The sequence below is a fragment of the Saccoglossus kowalevskii genome, chromosome 15, assembly GCF_978046115.1.
Source record: "Saccoglossus kowalevskii chromosome 15, keSacKowa6.1, whole genome shotgun sequence".
Lineage (NCBI taxonomy): Eukaryota > Metazoa > Hemichordata > Enteropneusta > Harrimaniidae > Saccoglossus > Saccoglossus kowalevskii.
Genome location: NC_140655.1, coordinates 18,198,411 through 18,221,056, shown reverse-complemented (window position 1 = coordinate 18,221,056; position 22,646 = coordinate 18,198,411). Strand labels below are relative to the sequence as shown.

The following is a 22,646-nucleotide window of genomic DNA, read 5'->3' as shown; positions in this document are numbered from 1 at the left end:
TGTGCATGCGTTTTTAGCGTGTGATTTTACCGTCCCTTGGGACTCAATTCCCGCGCGTGCGCAGGTGACGACCCTCCCGCTTTAAAATGTTACGGTTTCACTAGTCCGTGTTCGTCTCTAACCGCGCCCTTTCCTCCTTTGTCGTTCACGGTATACGTCACGCTTTTGCGGTTCACATCAATTAGGCCAATGCTCGTCAACGTCTCTTCTATAGATGGGTTTTGGTGACAATTCTGTTCGCACCCTTTTCCTGGTCATAAATATCACATCTTTGACAACAAAACAAAACATTTTAAGTCAGGTTGTTTTCTCGGCGAGTAGTTATTTGCCACGTAAACTGAAAGTTTCCTCAGTGAAACAAAATTTGATTATGAATAAAATAATAGTTATAATGCATGTAAAGCCTCTAGTCCATATCCATATGACATCGCATAAAGCATCGTATGCACATACACACAACACACTTCAGCAAGTAAGCTTATGATGTTGTGTTAACATAAGTTCCGGAACTGACGTAATGTCACAATTCTCATCTACCGGGAGATCCTCTCGCAGAGTGTTCTATTTGGAACACACTCGAACCAAATGGTATTCATTTTCCACATTGCAATTTTTGAAGCATAAATTATCTTCACAAATGTGGAAAAGATAGAGTATTTAGCTTTTCTAACTACAATATACGTATATTTATTTATATGTAGTTTAGGTTTTGGAACGAAGCTGTCCAACCATTGTGAGTCGTTCACGTATATAACATTTTCAGTTACCGATGTCAGAATCGTCCTACATTCGCTGACAAATACGCAAGGCATTATAAGCTTGGAGCATAAAATTGAATTGGTACGAGTTAGAAAGTGTGAAAAATCTTTGATTTGCTTGTGTTTTTTTTCATATCTAGCTTTTACCTTCGCGTGCTTGCTACTTTGAGCAGAATACGGTGATAATATCAATAAGTTTCACCTATGTAGTATGATTTAATTTGACATATTTATATTTGATAATATATTCTTATCACCTGACTGTCAAGTGATTTTAATTCAGTCTGTTACAACATCTAGTACAACTGACAAGAAATAGAACGATGACTAAAAAACGTAACATGACTAAGAAATACAGAACACCGTGACGACACGCTCATCGTGATCGTGTAGTTATTCTACGTACTTTGGGTGTGGTGGGTTAATCAATTAGAGCGCGTGAATAGGTGTTTATGGTTCCAATGAGACTGAAACGCAGACACCGTGATATTATTTTCACCAGTGCCGTGACGGTACACGCATGAATTGGATTTTGAATCTCGGACATCGTACTGGTCATCCAGGTCTGCACGACTTATGTATCGGTGCTTTCAAACTAAGTGTGAAATGCCCTCAATGCATATGCATTACATCATCATGCTTCTGTCTAACAGGGCAACATCGATAGTTCAACTGTATATTTATTTACTAAAACGTGATTTTAGAGTATAAGTAAAATTCGATCATGTTCAGGCCGAGAAAATATAAGTAAGGCGCAATTTGATGTTGTCTGTCTACTTTGTATTACTAGTATTCGCAGAACACCCCCCCCCCATCCCACACTGAATATTGTGACCACCATGAAATAGATCTTATCTCGAGCACTGGTACGCTGAAGCTAGTCTGAACGTCATGGTGGTTAATTACAAAATCACACATAATCTTTGTGTTTGTTATCACTATAGGTCACTTCACCTTATTTTAGGAGTACCTTCTCAAGATTGCTCGCGAAAGTCGTTGTGATGTTACAGGAGATAGCAAAATTGTGTTCATAATGGTCAGTAAAATGCGTTGGTCTAGTAGTGTGTAAGTTATTGGGTTAAAGTTCATTTTATCCAGACGGAATTTATCTCTGGTCACGCCATTTAACCGTCGATCGCATTTACAACGAGCCTTACTTATATCTACGCTCAACACTCACAGTTCCTCCGGGCCGTTCTAAGCGATGGACAGATCGAGATTTCCCGTTAAGTAACTGCAGTTCATACGGGCATTTCGATACTAGTTGTACTCTAAGAGGGGCAATGGCGGAAAAATTGTGTAATTTTGTTTTTTCATTTAATTTAGAGCTAATTTTGTTCCCGTGACAAATTTGCTGTGATTGTGTTACACTATGTGGAATGTTTTTTATTTTTCCAAGATTTATGCCTGCAAACTTTCTGTTGTTACTGATCCGGGCAAGAATTGTTTCCAATTATGCCATATCCCGCCCGTTTCTACCAATTTCATTCAACCAATTAGTAATGCAGGGATATAACTTAATATGTAGAGACACACTGTCAATATTATAACTGCATTTCATAGAAATAGGATGCACTTGGACTGACGTAAGACAATCGCTGAATTTCGGCGTCAACGTTTTGCCACGACTCTCCGTATCTTGATCGGTGTGTGTACAGGTAAACTACCCCAGTTGTCAATAATGTCCAACTCCTTGTCAAAAATGACCCCTTAACCTATATTGGTAAAATAACGTTCTATGAACTATATAAAACAGAAAGTCAAAGGTTTTATTTTGAATATGCCGTCAGTTTCTACTAGTTTCTTCTCACCCACGCCAGTCCTTCCCATGTCATTTTATTGTGGAACAATATGGTGGATAGCACTTGAAATACTGTCATGTTTGCATCATGCTGGCATTTTAACACCACACTGCGAAAACGGAAGCAGGCGTGGGAACCCACGCCGACTCAAATTTCCTTGTTCCTGCATTACAATTTTTCCACGTAGTGTGAATTCATATGCCAGCAGGTGTGAACTGACTTCTCGCCAACGCTTAAATGGGGAGGGGGAAATGGAATAGGGGAAAGGTTGGGACGTCATACCAGGTGCAGGTCTTGACGGATTGTTACGATAACCTAGCAAGGGGTATCTCACCTGTCTTAATATTAAAGAACATCGAAGCTCAACTCCAGAAACTGACTGTGTCTGACTAAATGGGTGTGTGAATGACTTCAGTGTTTCGTGATAAGGTCTTATGGTATCCCTACACTGCAGAAGCGAGTAATCCCCGAAATTCCCCTTTGAGCCACATTACAATACTATAACGTTATCAAATGATATTAACTTCGACTGCAGAACAGTTTAATAGAATATTATCTCTTTTTTAAAAATAATGACATCTATTTATATGCTAATTTATTCTACATCGAATAAACTGTCATCATGATAAAACAAGCTGTTCTCTAATTGGTCTGTACTGTCAGGTGTTGGAATTGAGTAGCCAATCAGCCACCATATTGTACGTATCTTCTTATTGACTCGTTTTCGATGACCGACTGAGTATTATGCCAACATTTACGAAATCTGTTAAACATCAGCGCAGATAATAGCGAGTACTTACATCAAGGAAATAATTGACGGGGTCTAGTCTAAGCTTATCGTTGTGATAAAAGCGACCATATCGTCAACATCATCATGGCCATAATCTAGGGACGTAGAATTGACTGCAAGCATGGACAGTATAGTAGGATACAGTATAGTACAATACTGTCTATGCTGCAAGCAAGTAACCTTATCCGCTTACGTTGAAAGAAAATAGCTATTGTTTTAATTTGGCGAGTTTACATGGGAACATGGAATGAATGTAGTTTTCAGAACATTGTAGTTTGTTCCGAGCAACTGGAAGTTACATCGCCCTCAAGCAACTTATTATTTTATTATTTTAAAGTGTTCGCCGTTATCAAGCCTTTTCTCAATATTGTTTGAAGGCGGAAAATAAGCAGGCTTTGCAAAACATGGAACACCACATAACTATTTACGGGCTGTTTAGGGCAACACAACTGTGTCAAGTTGGTGGTAATTTTCTTGTCACGTGATTCATGGCCATGACACTGTTTTCAAGTGAAAAATTCGCCTATTAAATCGACGTTGTGTTTTATGATTATGCATATAATGTTAAATCTATGTGAACATGAGTATTTAATACAATAAAAACTATCTCTACACGATGGGCAACAAAATAATAAAACTTCCACCCTTAGAATTTGTGATAATAAGATTTGTCCAACTAAGTTACCGATCGGACAAAACCCTAAGATAGTCTTTGCAGTATCCAATAGTAACTACGATATTGACTTCCCAAGTACCACTAGACAAGTCCATGTTGCTCGTTAAACCACATACTTAAAGCGGCTCATCACGAACCAATTTTATGGCAAGATCGTAAATCGTTTCAGATACTTGCATGAAGTACTTGCCTTGAGTGTCACTTAAGTTTAACGGAAATTGTCCGGGACAGGCATACACCTTTGGTTCAAAATAATCCCAATCATTTGTGCACAGAATGATATTGATGTACACAAAATCTCCAATTTCGATATTCAGTTTTCAGCAACACTAGTAGAACATAACTATGTTTATTGAAGATTTATATCTCGGCCAACAATTGTTGCTAATGAAAAACGAGTTTTAATTGGGACTATGAAACGAAATTTGACATACATTGGTAATGGCGGGGGAAATGTTAAAGCGGGGGGGGGGAGTCGTCACCTGCGCATGCGTCAGATGGCCATCGCGTGTCACTGTTTACAAACAAGCGTCCACCCATGAGCCTTTGCGTTTTAGCATGTGTTTATATGGTCGTTTGGGACTCAATTCCCGCGCTTACGCAGGTGACTTTAATATCCCGCTTTAATATCAACGTCAAATACAACGTAGGTCAAGAGTATGCATCCAAGAGCATGTATTAGGAGTAACCTTTGGCAATGTTTCTATATCGTTATTCGATTCATTTTATTTTCATATCAAATAGACAGAGTAAGATAGAGTTTTACTTTTCACACATTGTATTTACATGATAATGACCTGAGCTATTTTATCGGCAATATAACACATGTACGTGGCAGTAGACTGTGGTTGTTTCCTGAAAAGATAAGATAGAAGCGTTAGCTTGTTTCGTTTTTAAATTAACCTATATTTTCCCGCCAAAATGTTGGTGCAACGTTTTCTACAGTTTTATGTATTGTGTCAGTTAGTTTGTCTACAGGTTTGGACACAGTTATTGACAAAATAATAATCGATTATTTTTATGTTGAGTTTATAGGATTGAGCCTGGTGATAAGTTGTTTTTAATTTCCCAAACGAAAAAAGTTATGTTAACTCATCGTTAACTTAGTGCTCGCTAATCTCATGGTATTTGCGTTGGGTACTTTATCATACGTATTGGGTTACGGTATATGTACACTGGTAGGTCGATCGGCAGCACAATAATGACCGACACGCTGAGTGGTCGAGGTGTATAATGTCGGCAATTTAATACCAGAACAAACCGAACTTAATACAGTAATGAACTCGGTTGCTTTCCCACCAAGGCCAACTTGGTGTACGTACTATTTTAATTATGTCTATTCCGTTTTTGGATACATTATAGTGTACATTTTGAGATGTTTCTTATAGTAAAGCTATCAACTGATGTGAAGTCGTGACATCAAATATGTCGCCGAACACATTGTACGATTTCAAAAAGTTATGAAAGTTACTGGCGCTCGTTCTAAACATGACTAGATGTTGCGCAGACGACAGTCGATTGACCTTTAACATTTGAAACATCAAAACTCTTTGTACCTGTCAAATAATAAAATTCGCAAGATTATCTCCACAATTGTGATATTTTTTCATAAAAATAAAAAATATGTACATATTTCCAATATTAGAAATAGAAAAATACATGGCCTACGTGCGTACATTTTTCTAACTTTTGGGATGTTTGTAATTTGTCGGAGTTGCTAGTATCAATTTGTATTTTTGCAAAATATTGACTTTTAAAAACAAATAGATCGTGAATGTTCTATGGTTTATCAGAACGAGGTTGTATTGGCCTCCGTCCAAAATTACGCAATTATATTTACACCTTTGTTATTTTCACCGACACACCATCGACCTCACAGGTTTCATTACACTTTAACCCTCCCGTAGAAACGAAATTACTGTCTCACATTTGTTTACTTTGTGGGATGTGCCGTCGGTTCTCACAGGCTTGAACACCTTTACGAGACAATAACCCATGATTGACCCATACGTAACAATGGCGTACAGTGTTACCAGTATTTGTAACTAGCATCCCTGGTAGTATCGCATCAAAATTAAACAATATACATGTATATGACACCTTGCTTTCATCGCTCCAAGCACGTTGCAGCTTGCTTTGTGTGTTAAATGTAGTAGCTACTCGTAATACAACGCAGTACAATCCGACTTACATAGAACACAACATATTTTGTATTGTGGAACAGATGAAGTCGTCAATCCCATATGATATGATATGATATGATATGATATGATATGATATGTTCAAACAATTAGGGTAATCAACCACACTGTTGGCATGAATAATGTTTACATCATGTTTTCACAGAATTTGGGTGTGATCACCGGCACACTGTCATGCCGTGTTTGAGATATCCGGCTCAGCTGAGCATGGGCCAAGGACGTACACACAACCACACCTAGTTACCAGCACGTGTCGATGAGATAAGTATACAATTACGTCTCTTTCAGTCAACAGGTGATTCAAATAGCAAGGTATGTTGGTAATGTTCCCAAATTTAGTAAATCAACATAAGACTTGAGTTATCGACAACGCCTTCTTATAGCAAGATGTTTTGAATTCCGAAGGAGGCCGGGCCCGTATTTTGTTTGCCATCACGTTAATCGAGTCATATGCGATTTCTATATAGTTTGAAATTTTTAAATAATAATTACATCAACCAAATAATAATAATAATAATAATAATAATAATAATAATAATAATAATAATAATAATAATAATCAATAAATGTTGCCTAAATAAGATTTTAAATGTCATTAAAAATACAAAAATGGCATTTTGCACAGTTTTCTATGGTGCAATAATTTTCAAACACCTCTCAACATTTTGCTTGATGAAATAGGATGAAAAGTATTTCTCAATTAAAGTTTTTCAAAAACATGACATTTAATTCAGTGTGTTTCCAGTGTAATATTATCAATAATAGTATTACATTGTATGCAACGGGAAATTCTTTCCCACAATGCATTGCACATGTGCCAAGTTATACAATACGCGAATTCGGCTGCGTTATTAATTCAAAAGATATACTTCCAGAAAGATATATTCTTACATTATCTATCAATACGGGAATGTCTATCTAGGACTCGGATGTGATCAAACTAAAAACCCCGTGCAATGTGTGGCTCGTTGAATGAGAGTATAACTTGAGTTGGTCCGATCGTTTGGGTTATTTTGGTACGCTATTAATACTTTAAAATCTGACGAAAAACAAAATAATGACATAGGCAAAACCATCCAATTCAATTATCGTAAATATATCCGATCATTCGGTACAAAAAAAAACGGGAAAAAAACTGAAGAATAAACAATACTAGTATATCAACACCAAAACTGTGCGTGTCGGTAAATCCACGGTACAGGAACCGTGCGTACATACCCGAGCCATTTATAACTACGTTACGGTCGTGGCACTTCTCTACTTGTGAACGTGACGAGTGAACATTGGCGCACTTGTTAATGAATGTCTAACACTCGTTCAGATTCTTACTGGTTCAGTCGTGTTATTCATGGGAACCACCTATAGCAAGAATGCGAGGTTATACATGATAATAGCCGACTTATGAATGGCCCCTTTTGATGGCTACGACTACTACGATGGCGTCGTCCATTGTTATGCTAAGTCGATACTAAGTTCTTAGCCTCGCCTGTACAATAGAAACAATGTCAGCGTTTTTGCAGGTTGGGAGGCTTTTATAGTACACTTTCACTGGTTCGACTCGTGGTTTTCCCACCGGTGTACTCCGATAGACGTATGTTCAACGATAATCCAAATATATGTCTGATGATTCGTAGGAGAATTAAGGAGAAACTATACTTCTAACATAATGTTTATGGATGCCCCCGACGCGAGAATCTGTTTATAAAATCACAGGTTTAACAATCATATACGATATCTTACACTAAACCACTCTTTCCAGACAAAAAATAATATATAATTTATAACATTTTTGTTTATTGCTGTTATTACAATTCAGCTTTCACCGAAAAACAATAATAATTATTCTGGCTACGGAATGTATTCGGGGTGTGACTTGATCAGTTGCGAATGACGTCCCCGTTCACCTGAATTTGCATATGTATGAAGGTCATAAACGAAAGAAGTTGGTGAAGCGTGACTGTAACATAAAGGAGACTTGGGCGTAGCTACAATCTTTCGTCAATACCTACTGACAAAGCAACAGTACTGTTAAGGACAGTTCTAGGTATCCACCGCCTATATTTACTCATGTGTTGAGATACTGCTTATGGACTAACATCGCTGCCAGACAGTCCCACGTTTTGTTGTGTTTTTTTTTTTTTGCGTGACGATGACAGGGAAGGAGTATTTCCCGATACTTATAACCTTACTGATGGTATCCAGCATATCAGGTGAGTTCTTATTACGTTTTATAAATATCCTGTTGAGCGCGCATTACTTAGTTTAGCCTGAAGGACATTTAATAGTACTTTCCTTATATCAATATCCCGGAAAGGTTGGAGTTATGAAATATGTATAAGGTAATATCCGACCACCTGTTTTGAGGCTTTCTCAAACTCTGTTATACGCCTTCAAACACGTTACTACTCCTGTGACTGCCAGGCTACACTCAGTTACCGGTGTACATCCGTTGGTCCGGACTAGTTACGGGTGGCATTGGTCGGTGCATGCCGGTTCGGTTAAGGTCTTATTGTAGGGCCCTGTTTAGTTAAAAATTCAGAAGAATTTTGACCACGGATACAAAGGAGCAATTTTTAGTTGTATGCGTTTGTTATTTAAAGCGTAAATTGGCCATGGAGCTGCCGATCAAATAATGACCCTTTTAATACAGAGGAGCCTGGATTCATTTTCCCGATACATCGTGAACAAATCTGCTGTTATATTTCATTCCGACCATATTTACTTTCAATGCCGTACATGTAGTTGATGTGTGAACGGTTCAAGTTGTTAACACTTGTCGTGTTTGCATTCAACACTGTCAAGCAAGACGCTGACATTCATTGCCACTTTTACCCGGTGCTTGACACCCCTCTGAAAATAGTGACACAGTGGGCCACTCTTTATATTTAGGTCATGGGAGAACTAGTGACAATGGACGCAGATATTTTTTGCATAACTTTCTGTCAATGTATAGAGCTGTATACGTCCATCGACACGGGGAAATATTTTACAGTGAACGCATGTTTAGGTATAATACATAACCTAAATTTTTGTTTTGTCGGTTACAACAACAAAAGTTACATTACAATGCATCATCACAAAGCAGGCGATACGACAAATACATGCATGCATGTCGGAACAGTAAGCAAGACAAAACACGAAATTTGGCGTGAAATGTTGTTTTGTTCAGGATTTTTTTAATTTCCATTTTGTCATTAAAAGCTTTAATGAACTAACATAAGGTCGGTGTTGTATTTCTATATCGAGAAATGTACAACACATATTTGTATAATAGGAGGTGTTTCAGTTTTATAAATTGTTGACGAGTACCAACAACTAATTTTACAATTTAATCGATCAATTTTTATTTTTCTGGAAATACTTCAAAATTACACTACGAATTTTTGGTGCATCAATCCGCCACGACCATGTTTCTCTGTATGTGTTAACAAATCATCATTCTACGATTTTAACGACGTATTCGCCACGCTACGCTAGGGTGTCTATGGCGCTTATAGACATACACACATGTGGTTATTTTGGGCAATGTACAATGAAATTAACACGTATTGAACAAGACTATTTCATCGACTCGTATCGCATACAATCACTCAATAAACTCAAAATGTGACAATATGTTTTATGTATGACCCCTGAAGGTCGCACATCCTGGAACTTTAAGGGAATATTATTGTTTTTATATACTAGTATTCACCAGTTATCATTATTGTACATCACGTGTGTTATAATTTGAACTTATGATAACGGCTTGAATTCTTTGAAAACAAATACCCGAGTCTCTCATCCATAGCGAAACCCTCGTTAATATAAGGATGCTTAACCTTTAGGGTGCTTAGACTTGTAAAATTCTATACAAAAGACAATTTTATCTTCGAACTTAAAGGTATAACTTTATCTATAAATAATTGTTATAGCAAACGTTATATAGACGACATCTCGTATGTTTATTTGTACGTGCGAGTTTGCTCTGGGTCGGTGGTTGTGGGTACAAGCCTTGTAGTCGTACTATCTCAGTCCTTTATCGTCTTAATTCAATTAGTAGAACTCACTTTATCTTTCGTATAATAATTTGTTTCTGTGTATGATATATGGTCGAGTTGCTGCAAGGCAAATAATTTCGCCTTATACCAGTAATAGAATTGGTATAATGCAGTACGTGTCACTGCACAGGACATACTCGATGTCACATTCTTAGCCTCCCCGGAGGGTTCAGTGAATTGTGTTTTAATGCGACATGGTATAAGTCTATCATCTCTGTAGATAGTGCATGTCCTTCTCAGACGGCTTTTGCTTTTTAACAGTTTTGTTAAATTCAGGCGCGAATTCACCTTTGACCTGCTAGCGACTGTACATAGGAGACGCTCAACTTTTCACCGATGTGGGGGAAAAAACAGGTCGTTACAAATGAATTACAAATGCAGAACACGTTGTTTTGTTATTGAACTGCGTACTAATCTAATATGTAAATTAATGTACACATCATTTGATACATTCCAACTAACCACAGAAGCTCAATACTAGTAACCTCGCCGCTTCGGGATAATTTAAGGGCGTGTTACACAATATTTCTTCACAAGTAATATACACCTCATTGTTAAATGGACATAATTTACATATTCTTTCATTGCGTCAAGTCACCCGATCATGTCTTGTTACGCACCAGGCTTTTAATTTCGTACAATGCACATACAGGCACAAGCGAGGTCACACCAAAATCAACTACCCGATGCCAAGCCGAAAATTGGTTTATGCCAAGCTGGGTTTAGTGCAAGCCTACTTTTCCCCGCATATACTGATTAACTTTCTCTTCTCAATCCTACTAATGCCTTTGTTTACAACGAACTTAGTTCACGTAAAGACTTTCACGTTATGGCGAAACTGTGTATGTTCTAAAAACGTATAGAAGACGTTAACAAACAATACCTATATCTACCTACAATATCGAACACTTACATTTTGACTGAACATTACAAAATGAAAGACAGTAACGCTAGGAAATCGGGGGTAGGGTGGGTTGGTCAGCCATTTTTATTTAATATTATATATTCGACTTGTATCATCATCCCATCAGCTTGCGCATGGAGGTAAAACGAGTCTCCTTGATCTTACGTGGCTGGGTATACAGCTTACTTACTGTACTCGAATCAATTTTACACGGATAATGGCACGTACTTCTCATGGAGGAATTTCAACGCACGAAATTCAGTTCCCATTCTGGTATCTCTATACCAGTTTACTGTCACAATCACGTATGTGTAGTATATATAAAGTAATTAACCCCCGTACACTATAATGCGTCGATTAAATGACTCCACATATGTTATTACGTCCCAATTATTATTAATGGTTAGTCACGTGGTGTGGTAGTTGTCATGGACAACAATCAACTCGACGACACATTTTAAATTCACCAAACTGTCTACAAGACTCACTTCTTCGTTGAATTATATCGTTGAAAAACACACTGTCAGTGCATTAATCAAGTTAATACTCTGAAATATGAGGCTGTCACTAGTTTAAGCATAACACACGTCATTTGTGTTGACATTCTCGATCGGTTTCTATGAACTTTGCTGGTATGCACGACACTGTCGACTTACTGACACACCCTGAATTACGACCCGAATTGAGTGCGACACTGTGGCTCTGTCCTCAAACAATACAATGTAGAAATCGAGTAGCTACTTTCAACTGCACTGTCAAGAAACTTGACACACCTTAATTCCAATGAAAACACTCGAATGGCTTGATTTCAATAAGTTCTGGTTACCCGGGATGTCAATTGTGCGAGTACGAGAACACGTCTATATAAGTTATATAACAATTGTTCTGCCTTCTCTCGCATTGAGTGGTTTCGCAATTAACGGGAATGCCACTACGGATTCCGCGCGTCATGCAGAATGAAATCATATCGAAACAACGCGGCAGTTAAACATTATATTCGTGACAGGTGAAATATATGGCGTAAGTGCGGTGGACCAAATAGTGATTTGGAGACAGTGTTCTCGTCAGGGCAATACAAAATTAGATACTAAACATATCGGCTGACATATTCCAGTATACCTGTGATTGTGACTGTTTACGAAACCAGCTTTAAAAAAAGAACAATGAAATCAGTTCACAACGTAGCAGCTGCCTTCGTGAAAGCACGCACTATAGAGTGTCTGCTCAATATATACCAACCAGCATGGCTTGCATTGATTTATAATAACACGGTGACCTTACTTGACCTATATTCATTAGATCAATTTAATCACTCTATTGGATTGTGTGTGTGTGTTCGTAGAGGTGACCTACCAAGAAATACAAACGTCGGAAATTGACATCCTCACATTACGATGTACAAATGGTGTGTAGAGTGCAAATCACGGATAATCTACAGAATCAACGCTGCTATAAAATAAAATAAATTTAATAGTTGTCTGAGTCTTATTGCTGTGTGTGTGTGCAGCTCAGGCGATTTGCATTTCACTATTTTTCATTCACTTTATCGCGATGATGTCTTGTCAACTGACTGGCGACCTTCAAAATAGCGACCTTTGCAATTGTCCCAGTAAAGGGTACTGATACACAATTGAATTGAATTGAATATTCCGGAACACCCAGCTGCATGGACACACATCACAAAATCATGCTTCACGATTAATCGACCGTAGGTAGCTGTATTTGACGTGTTCGTTTTCCGAGGTGAGACTTTTCACCTGACACACGTTCGGAATTTATACTTGGCATATTTCCAGGAGATAATTTTGAAGTAAAATTCGTTTTCTGACGACCGCCTTATACGGTACTACATGTTTTATTGCAAGGGATAACTTGTGTTACACCCATAGTAATTACTGAAAGTCGGTCTCAAGTTCCTAAACACATGCGAACGATGATCCCACATTTTCGTGCAAGGCAAACCAACACCCACACTCACGTCAATTCATACATCTCTATGACAATTAAACGTCCATAATCGACAATTGATTGGTAGGGACAACGCTTTGCATGATCTTAGGTGGACATTGTTAACACGTCTATAATACGTCAGTTTTCGGTTTGTGCATTTCATTTTATTTACAATTATTTCACACTATATAAGTTTTTAAAATTAAATCTTAGTTTGCGGTGATTTACGTATATTCAAACACATGCATACTATAAGGACTCTCTAAGTTTATTAATAAAGTTTGACATCATCAAAAAGAGTATTATTTGTATTCGACCCCCACAACGTAATACTCCTCTTAATTGGATCATGTTAATTATGACGTTATTAGTGTATTCTAAATCCGGACTTAGGATAAATATAAATGTTTTGTTTGGTTAACGTTCGTTTCCATGCGAAGTTTGAAACATTTTATACAACTTAGAAAACAGTGCTAGTTTTATCTCACATTGACCCAGAGATAAAATGGCGCGAGGATATAGAATGAATTAATCAGAAATCCGACAACCTAATGTTGAAAACAGTTGTCAAGCTTTCTAGGCTTGGTATGTTTTATAACTATTTATATCACACGTACTTTTTACTAAATGCTAAGCATGATACAAGTTTCACGATAAATGGAAACGACTAATAACCACGAAGTATTAAATGTACGCTTGAAATAAACACTCGCTACATAGTATTTGCCCTATATATGTATTTTGATTTATGTGTAGTAAAATAAAAAAAAACACGTTTGCCAATTGGAATCATTCACTCTATATATATATATATTCCATCGTATAAATTAATCTAATTAAATAATTAATTAATTAATTATTAGCTGTGTTTAATTTTTTTGCATACTACCGTGGTTTCAGATATTGTGTTTTGATTCCCGAATCTGAAGCGATTACAATTTAAATGTACAATTATATAAATGAAATAGTTTACGATGTATAAAACAGACTGATGCATGGTAATGTTAAACTGAAAATGTTTTTATATGGTACTTCAAATGCATTTACACTGTGCACATTTTGGGGTATAAATCGAAACACGAAAATTAAATTCCCATGTAAGTGAAATCCGCTAAATTAAATTTGTGTGAATATATACAGTTACAGTTATAAACTCTGCTTATTTGAACAATTTGTGAGTTTGGCATACAGTATAATGATCAAAATATGGATCATGAAAATATATGCTTTTATAGAAGTTAACTTATACAAAGTCAGAGGTCACGTAAACCATGTATTGTACGATTGCAAATATCGATGACGTAATGTAAGTATTTAGCTGTACAAACTCGCAGATAGATTCATTATTTGTTAAGCGTATTCCTATACAATATTGAACGTACACCATTAATCCCCTTGCAAATAACCGGCATGCCCGAGTGTTGCTATTTGCGGACTAAGACGTATTTTGCATACTGCACACATACACTTAACACAAATGACAAAAGACATTATAGTGAATAAGAAGGCGTTAATATAGTTCATGTGTTTCTTTATTTTAAACACGAATATGTTATTATTCAAATATTTCATACTCGGATCGGTCACTGGTAGCATAGTGGTTGTCGCTCCAGACTCATGATCGGTAGACCCAAGTTCAAATCCTACCTGAGGCTGAACATCAAAGGGTCAACCCCTACCCTGGGTGAGTGTGCCACAGACTCAATGGGAAGGCCAATTCCACTGGCCGAGATTCATTCACTAACGAATGCGATTTTTGGGGGAACCTTTGTTAAGGTCCGCAGGTGCTTGTGTCCGACCGAGCCTGGTTGACGCCAGGATAGCGCATTAAAATTGCCATTTGACAGAGAGATGGCCACACAGCCCTGTCATGTAATCCCAAACATGAATATGACTTCTGTGACAAAATGACACTATGTGTCAGCACTAGCACTTGCAATTTGCTCATACAAAAAAAAAGTCAGGAGAGACAACGGTGACATTCAATGTTCAGAACTGTCGCCTGGCACAAAAATATTTAAAAAAAAAAAAAAAAATATTCCATACTCATTAGATATGATTTCTATCATAGCCAACGAATAAATTAGAGTCATTTTGAAGACGGTTGCTGCGAATTATATTTTCGACCTCTTTTGCGTTGAAATCAACCAGGGAATAAGTAATAAAATTGTTATCCAGAACGTTCACAAATCACACACGTTTGCCGTCCTGTAAAATGTAAAGTTCATCTTGTCTATACATTGACTAATCCACCAGTCCGTATGATCCATCCAATGCGGTACAAACCGTACACGTATGATGGTCACGTGACTCATCTGGTAGTACAACTCACTGTGCACCAAATATAACGTTTTAATTGCTTCAAGTGCATTGTTGGTAAACTGACGAAACTCGTTTGTAACATGAAGCTGTCGCTTTCTATGCGTATTCATATGTGTTTACTAATTGTTTTTACAGCGGACTGTGCCCTTCCAGCACATCCATCTAACGTGGATTGCTACACTACAGCGATAGATGGATCGTGTAACGACACAACCGTGGTGACGTCACCCGGCACTGTGCTGGCGACTGGTGATATCATATATGTACAGTGTGATAATGGTTTTGTGTCTACAAATTTAGAGTATATCTGCTTGACAATTATGGGTACATCTAGTATAACCCCAACGCTGGGTGATTCCGCTTGCGCAAGTAAGTAGTTGTATGATTGAACATGTAGTTAGAAATTATCACTCAAACACAATAAGGAGGTATATACGATGTCCTTGAAAATTCTCTCGAGTTTGCAAGATAATTCTTATATATGTTACACCCTATAGAGTACAAACTGGGTTATAAAAACGAGATTTTCATCAATCTGAATTTCCATCACGTTTGTCCTATGTTACGTAACACACCTAAAATAACATGTATGTTACGGACCCATTACTGGATTAAGCTAATACGTTTTGTAAATGCATTTCAAATACAAGGGAAAGCTAAATATTTAATTATATTACAAAATATTTCTTCATTAAGTGAAATGTACCTTAATTTGGTTTGAGAGGTGAAACAATCTTGTGAGTATTACAATGTATGTGATATTCAAGTTGCGTATTTAAAACTGCTGTGCTGGTAATTGTTAATTTATATGCCGTGTTTCTAAGAGAGCATTAATCGCATAATCTAGTAAGTCAGTATAATACAGTTATATGTTGTGCATGCCATTGGAAGATGCACCCAATTTAACTGAAATGTATGTTACTCATGGTAACGTACATTCCGGCCACGTAATATTGCATTTACGAACGAACGACTAAGAATTGATTTGTTTTACACTCAACTATAAATTTATTTCGCTATATTTGATTTTGAAAAAATCAACTCAGTGTAGTATATTGCATTCTAACCATTTTGACTGACTCTTACATTATCTATGTGTGATCACTGGTTACATATATTCTATTCTAAGTAATTACCGGTTTATGTACAATCACGTTCATTTATGTTATTTATGAACAAGATTATTACAAACGACCGAAAGAGCATGCTAACACACATACAAATTTATACTAATTATTCAACAATCGGTAACGGTTTAGTTATGCTTCCACTGAGTTTTTTGTTATTTTGCATTATTAAATCACTATTCACAGACAAACACTACAAAAATAACGTACATTGTTCAGAGGTGTTTTGAACAATGTTATAGGTATATTCTCAATCCAGTATACGGAGTTATGCGGAGTTAACACTTTACTTGGAACGGGTTTTGATTTAACGTAACGTTTGAAAATGCTGGTGCAATTTTGATAATTCAATATACTCTTACTTCCAGATTTTCTAATTGCTTTCCTATTATGTTTGGGCGTATAACATTCGGTTTATAACGGATTGATATTTTATGTCACGTCCTAGGATAATTAAGAATATTCACTGTTATCTGTAAAAATAGTTTTGTACTTTATTTTCCAGAACTTTGTCAGGATCCTGGAAATCCAAGTTTAGGATCACGAAGTCCAGATCCAACGGTAGATGGTTCATTTTATGAGACAGGTGACCAGGTTACGTTTACATGTGGTGTTAATACCACGACGTACGGTGTAGACACGTTCACGTGCGACGACGGAGACTGGACAGTCGGGGGTAATATACAAACAGCTCTTCCACCAGAATTATGTTTCTGTAAGTGACAATGAAACTTATTATTAAGAGATTAGAAATATTCTCCGAGTGTATTCCCCATCATATACCGGTATAAATAAATTGATTTTAATACATCGGTGTAGGTTTTAAAGTGTGTGATGTAACTATAAATATATAAAATCCCATTCCGATTCCAATATTATCATTCTTTAAATTACATATTTTGTTAAATCAATTGTGCAAGGCTCGAATGGCAAATTAATCATAGACAAGTATTCTTTAAACGTTTTCACTTTTATAGTAAATTGCCAAAAACCCGACGCTCCAGAAAATGGCAAAGAAGTCGACGGTGCAAGTTACGTACACGCGAGTTCCGTTGCTTACGAGTGTGACGGAGGGAAAACTATGATAGGCAGTTCTACTCTCACGTGTTATAATGGAACATGGGATAACTCGGTACCTTTATGTGGAAGTAAGTTTGATTACAATCAATTCGTTTCACTTAATATTAATTCTGGGGATTCTGATAACTTGAGAATTGGGGATAGTTTTATATCAGTATATATATATTGTCATAATACAGGTACTATAATTACTGAAGTGGTGACGACAGTCAAAAGTGGCCTACCTTTGATACCGACACAAGAGTCAACACTTTCATTAGTTGTGGATGCTACAAGTAGTAGTCTTGGAGCTGGTGCTACTGGGAGCAATCTTTGGGTTATAAAAGTGTTTCTCAGTGATTCCAATTCTGGCGCTACACGATATTTGGAATCCGATTCCAATTTATCTCAAGAGGAGACAGACCAGGATCTGACGCCAGGTGGCGCTATCACATTCGATTTTGATTACGCGGTGACCCCTGAAACATGTGCTACGTACGTATGCGCTGAACTACGACAAGGCTCTAACACAAATTTCACGCTTGATGGATTTGATGGTGACAGTACACTCGTAGGATGCACGACAATAACATGTGGTAAGTGCAACAATCTAAAGTTATAACGTTTACCGATGAAATGAAAGAATCTAATCGGCTGATCGTACTCGTCTAACTACAGTTCGTTGAACTTAGCATTATTCTTACCGGTCATGTATAATATTCGATTTAATTTCTATACGTGTTTTAGATACAAAAATAATAAATTGATAATACATTACGACGTTTGCTAATTCATCAACTCAATTTTCAAATCGAGTGAACAGTATTCTTCCCCATTACCTATAATCCGTTGCTACAACACATCAAGATGCATATCTAATGTTAATGAGTTTAAACGTGTTCCAATATTGAGATTTTAACAGTGGATACACTTCTCGATAGAATTTCAATTGTCTTGTAATTGTTCTGACGGATCTCGTGAATGGTAGTCGTGGAAGTTAAAATAAAATATACCCATAGATGTCACGCGATATATGCTATTAATGTTAATATCATATGTGTGGTGAATATAACTAACACACCGAGCTGAAAGAAATGACACATTATTGTGAGTAAATTTGACAGTCAATTAGATATACGTATTATGTGTATATTCCAGGATGTCCCACACCCGGCACTTTAAAAAAAAGAGTACAGATTAATTCCGGTTCAGCTCCATATAATGATGGTGTTATTTTAACACTTGCATGTGACCAGAGTAATTCAACCGATGGTTACAGTCTATTTGGTGGGCCTGAATTGAAATGTGAAAATGGAATGTGGTCAGAGAATCCAGAGTCCGCAGTGTTCTGTTTCGGTAAGTTTGTATTACTTGTATAATGGTAAATGTTATCTAGTATACGCATACAGAATATTATTACTAATTTTTGAAGCGAGTAATGCATTATATACAATTTCGTAAAAAAAAATACATATAAAAAAAAATGCTAAGAAAATAATGCAGCTTTGGAAACTTGATTCGTCAGTTCTGTCACAGACCGCTTGTAATTACCCGTATAATGAAATAATATCTCCGGATAAGTCTAGCTGTCAACACTCGATATACATTCCGTTCCTAATTGGTGGATTGGCTATTACATACATCGAAATCTCTGTTAAAAATATTAATTTGTGTTTTATCAATATTGACAAAGAATCTTCACCTACCACAATACCCCATATCTTGAAACATTGAAACATCGTACATACTTCTACACAGAATATCAGATTGGTATCTATGCCCCTGCAATCAATGTATGCTATATCGTGGCTCCATCGATATAAGCAAACCCATATGAAAGTCTACAATGCGCATATGATCTTTCTGTTTCTTACATTAATGACAACACAGAACAACTTTCTCATAGCACCAAGGAAAGTAATACATCTGTAGTTTGACACATAATGAATATTAACCTTCTTATATATAGTATACATCAGGCCATATTACGAGAATTCTGGATAATAAACCGTAGAAAAAAATAAGTTGAAGAGTTTGACAAGTGACATGTATAGCGAATTCGTAGCATGAAGTATAAGTTCATTTTTAATTCCGCTTGAACTACCCGGTTGTTCATTGTTTGCAAGTGTTATAAAACGCGCACAATGTTCATGGTTAACTGGGGTACTGTAACATCATCTTACCGGGTGAATTGTTCTCTGGCCAGTTGTAAGTGTTGTTTATCGAAATAACAATTTGAGAACTCACTAAGATTTTCAAAATGCTCTAAGCCTGACGTTTTTGGTTTCAACTCTGAAGAAAAATCTTCTAAGAGAACAAACAAGTTGAGCGTTTAGATTGTCGCCTTTAGTGTATGCTCATTTTCTTTTCAAGCTGGCCATCTTTTTAATTGTAGTAGCTTTATTTCGTAAAATGTCTGACTATATTATTTTTAAATAAATACACCCGAGCCCTTCAGAACTGAAGAAGCCTTACGTACGCGGTCCCTAACTTGATAGAAAAGAAATTTGGCAACAACGACAGATAACTTCTTGATGGGCCACCGAGTGGCTTGCAAGGGCGTTTTTTCACACATCTCCTAACTTCCGTTTGCATGCTCTCAGTTAGAATGGCTTAATGAATTTCACACAATCTTCTTTTTCATTCTCGTTTACACTTTAAGGTGCACGAGGTAATTCATACAGCGCTGTATTTAAATATGAATATGAATATGAAAGCTACGGTGATTGTGGGGGGGGGGGGTTGAGAGTAGGGTTTCACTTATCTCAACTCTAACGAGCGTAAAGTTCAAGTGGCGTAAAACAAGGGACGGTCGATCAAAGAAACAGGAAACAAACAACGATATCAAGAAACTGCTTTTATTAACTCGTCACTCGAAAAGGTTACATGTACTCGCGCGCTAAAACAAGTATTGAGGCCTTTTATAGGCTCGGTAGGATCAGCCACCGTAACAAATTTTAGCGGGCTTGGTGCTGATTGGTTCATAATGCCATGACCTATGATTGGTTAATAAGAGAATAGCATTTGAAATGGCGTCTGCTATCATTATTTGTACTAGTTCTCTTCGAGTTAAACATGTAATAAAGACGGTTGAATTGAATAAACACAATAACAATATAAGAAAGAACTGAAACACAATTGAATAATATTGAATCCATAATACAATTGAATATCACAGTAATAATTAGGGAAATAATAGTGGATTATTCTCCCTCTCATCGACAGTGATATCGTATTCACTTTTATGTAATGGAAACATTTTCTCAACGTTGCCCCTTGTCTTAAATCTATTAAATTGCACATGTGTGCGAGCGAAAAGTCTAAAGTAATAGTTATTTTGTATTTATAGTGTATACGACAAAAATATTTTAATAAGATATTTACTGTTTACATTGTCATATTTGAATGTGATCATGTTTCTTTTTTGTAGAAAATTGTCCAGACCCAGGAATACTGAAGAACGGTAACGTGACTTGTCAATATTCAAGCCTATGCTACGCTGCAACTACGCAAATTACACTGTCATGTGACGACGGCTTTCAACTTGTTAACGGTCTGGATACGTTTACATGCCAGTTAGATTTTTCCGATTTTTCTGTAATGTGGAACCCGGAATTTAATTTTTCCACCAGTAATCCAGAATGTCAGCGTAAGTGTAATATTGCCTATATTTACACAATGGTTACAGGGATTTTATCACACGGGAAATGTACTAGTGTATAAGCTTCAGTTTACAAAGAAATTATTATGTACACATATTCGCACTACGAGAAATATACGAGTCTGAGTTGTACACAATATTTTTTGACGTTATATGTACACTGACCGAGAAATATATTAGGGTTAATTGTAGACAGACATTCCGTTTTCGACATTTTCTTTCGTTTTTATACAGAAAATACAGTACTTTAACCAAGTAAAATTATATTGATTTAGTTATTTTTATATATAAGTTGTTCAATGCACCACATACTTAGTAATTTCATTCAGCGACAAATAAAATACAAAAATATAGTAATATTTTCTGTAATATTCTTGTGTAATCGGTAATCACGAACATTATCATTGGTGTGCATATGAATTACATTTTCTTGTCAAAATCAGTTGTCTTCATTTTTACCCCAAAATACGAGAGAATTTCCCAATATCGACTGGACTATTATTACACGACAAATAGAATCGAAGTCATGCACACACAATTGACACCTATATGTGAATAAGTGAATTATATACTAAAACATGATACAAATATGTAATTGATATTATACGTACATTTTTATTGGACGAGACACTAATTTACAACTTACAACACACGTACATTTGTCGGATCAATCTCAAATAACCACACTGGCCATTTCAATGTACAGGCATATGTGAAGACCCAGGTACCCCTGATAACGGAGAATTGGTAGAGGGTTCTCTTCCTGTAATACCGGGGGAAACAATAACGTATGCGTGTAGTACTGGATACACGATATCATCTGCTGCTGCATTACAGTGTCAAGACGATGGGTCATGGGATAAAGAAGTACCGGTTTGTTTTGGTAAGTGAATATTATGCGCGTTTAAAAGCATGAACGAATGACACATCAAATTAAAGTTTGTATGCATAAATTCCTGACGGTAACTGAAGAAATATGTCACAATGCTGGGAAAAACCAGCCCTTAACAGGAAATGAAATGTTGCTTTTCATAATATATATTTAATACTATATAAATTTGTTTTCTAGCAAGCTGTATGTATGAAAACATAACTTATCTAGAATGGACGGAGTCAAAAGTCATGTACGCACACGAAGAATATATTACACTAAGCTGCACAGAACCTGCTATAATGGAAGGTCCTAATACTGTACAGTGTCTGAACGGAACGTATGTTCCAGAACTTCCAGTATGTGAAGGTACGTGTGAATATCAGTTCAGCAACACTATGTATTACTAATAATGTAACCAAATATACAATATATCGTTATGTAAGCACTTAACCACATTATTCCTGTACATTAGAATAACAGCA

The 22,646-nt window shown here is 36.6% G+C and overlaps 1 protein-coding gene across 1 annotated transcript in view; it reads left to right on the top strand.

Moving 5' to 3' along the window:
• Positions 1-8,258: 8,258 nt before the first annotated feature.
• Positions 8,259-22,646, top strand: part of LOC100370593 (uncharacterized) — a 33,271-nt gene continuing 18,883 nt past the window's right edge. Inside the window, exons 1-9 of the mRNA XM_085490525.1 lie at positions 8,259-8,437; positions 15,579-15,812; positions 17,076-17,285; positions 17,548-17,718; positions 17,830-18,225; positions 18,788-18,985; positions 21,060-21,278; positions 21,997-22,173; positions 22,360-22,530. Coding sequence (XP_085346651.1) covers positions 8,377-8,437; positions 15,579-15,812; positions 17,076-17,285; positions 17,548-17,718; positions 17,830-18,225; positions 18,788-18,985; positions 21,060-21,278; positions 21,997-22,173; positions 22,360-22,530 — 1,837 coding nt within the window. The 5' untranslated portion in view covers positions 8,259-8,376. The remainder of the gene's footprint in view (positions 8,438-15,578; positions 15,813-17,075; positions 17,286-17,547; positions 17,719-17,829; positions 18,226-18,787; positions 18,986-21,059; positions 21,279-21,996; positions 22,174-22,359; positions 22,531-22,646) is intronic.